At 39.5% G+C, this 1624-nt stretch overlaps 1 protein-coding gene across 1 annotated transcript; it reads left to right on the top strand.

The window, feature by feature from the left end:
* Window positions 1-249: 249 nt before the first annotated feature.
* On the top strand, window positions 250-1200 carry LOC146073452 (olfactory receptor 11L1-like). The gene has a single exon (XM_083180631.1). The coding sequence runs from the start codon at window positions 250-252 to the stop codon at window positions 1198-1200; it is 951 nt and encodes a 316-aa protein (XP_083036757.1).
* Window positions 1201-1624: the final 424 nt, after the last annotated feature.

The raw sequence follows: 1624 nt of genomic DNA, 5'->3' as shown, positions 1-1624 counted from the left end.
TGTGCACTGCAGGTCAGGCAGATGTAACCTGTGCAAAGAGAGTTAAATTTGGGTGGGGTGTGCTGAAACTGAAATCTAAATTGCTGTGTAAAAGTAATGCAGCCAGTATTTACCCTGCACAGAAACAAAATAACTCACCCAAATCTAACTCTCTTTGCACAGGTTACATCTGCCCCACCTGCAGTGCACATGGTTTTGCCCATTTTCCGAACAAATTTGTACTGAGCTCAGATCTGAATAAGGCCCATAATGTGTGAGCAGAACACATCTTACGTCTTTCTCCTGGGATTTCCAAATCTTAAAAACTGTAGCAGCTTATTGTTCTTGCTCCTGCTCCTCATTTACTGTGTAACCGTATGCGGTAACTTTATCATCATATTTTTGGTTTCAATTAGCAAAAATCTTTATTCTCCAATGTATTTCTTTGTCACTCAAGTGTCTATATTGGATATTCTGATGGCCACAAATATTCTCCCTAACTTGCTTCACATTGTCCTCCATGATGGTGCCACCATGTCTACCGGTGCCTGTTTGTTACAGTTTTATGTATTTGCTAATGTAGAGACATCAGAGTGTCTCATCCTAACGGTGATGTCTTATGACCGATATCTGGCCATCTGTAACCCACTGCGATATAACGCAATCATCAACAAAGCATTTTGTGCAAAATCGGTCATTGTGTCATGGTCATTAAGTTTCTTTGTGTTGTTGGTCAATGAAATTGAGATATATAAATTAAGCTTCTGTGGACCAAATGTTATTGACCACATTTTCTGTGATTTTCCTCCTATTCTAGAGCTATCTTGCTCTGATACATCACTTATTCAAATCCAAGCCGCTTTAGTTGGTGTTATTGTTCTCGTCTGTCCATTCACAATGATCATCATTTCCTATGTTTACATCATCAACACTATCCTAAGCATACGCTCCATTAGTGGGAGACAGAAAGCCTTCTCCACCTGCAGCTCCCACCTGACTGTTGTGGGTATATATTTTGGAACTATGTTTTCTGTGTATATGGTTCCATCTGAAGGACAATTACTGGAGGCCAGCAAGGCACTATCAATGCTTTATACTGTTGTGATACCATTGCTTAATCCTTTTATATACAGTTTACGGAATAAAGACTTCAGAAGAGCTTTTGAAAGTCTTAAGCATAATTTACATTTATTTAACTTTATTAGAGAGGGATACAAATAAAAGAAGAATTAAAAGGAACAAAATCTTCCCAAAATTTTGGACAGATGGCTTTTGACCTTGTGCTTCTGAAATGCATACGTCTATATAAGGATGAGTAGGACAGTTCTGTCTGTGGCATGATGTGGTCACCTGAATAGCATATAATATTATTACCACTAATAACAGTATTACATTTAAAAATAGTGTACAGGGCTTACAGTGGTTATGCAGAGGTGGGGCAACTGATTTCTCTATGCCACCTAATTATCCCCCATCCTCTCCCCCCATTACGCGTAGACTGTCCAGTGGTAGGGTTTTTGGCTTCCCCATGCACACTAAAATGCTTTTCTGTGAAAATGTGCAGGGCCAATGTGGAGGTTAAATTGTTCCACCTCACCATTAGAGGTGGTGGAACTTAGTTCACCCCGTATTCCCTCACTTTAAC

Source organism: Crinia signifera, chromosome 4 (assembly GCF_055691185.1).
Source record: "Crinia signifera chromosome 4, ASM5569118v1, whole genome shotgun sequence".
Taxonomy (NCBI): domain Eukaryota; kingdom Metazoa; phylum Chordata; class Amphibia; order Anura; family Myobatrachidae; genus Crinia; species Crinia signifera.
Note: the sequence above shows the minus strand (reverse complement) of the source record. Positions and strands in the feature narration are given on the sequence as shown.

What these genes read in the sequence shown, in the direction of transcription:
- LOC146073452 (XM_083180631.1), top strand. Translation starts at nt 250, where the DNA reads ATGTGTGAGCAGAACACATCTTACGTCTTTCTCCTGGGATTTCCAAAT.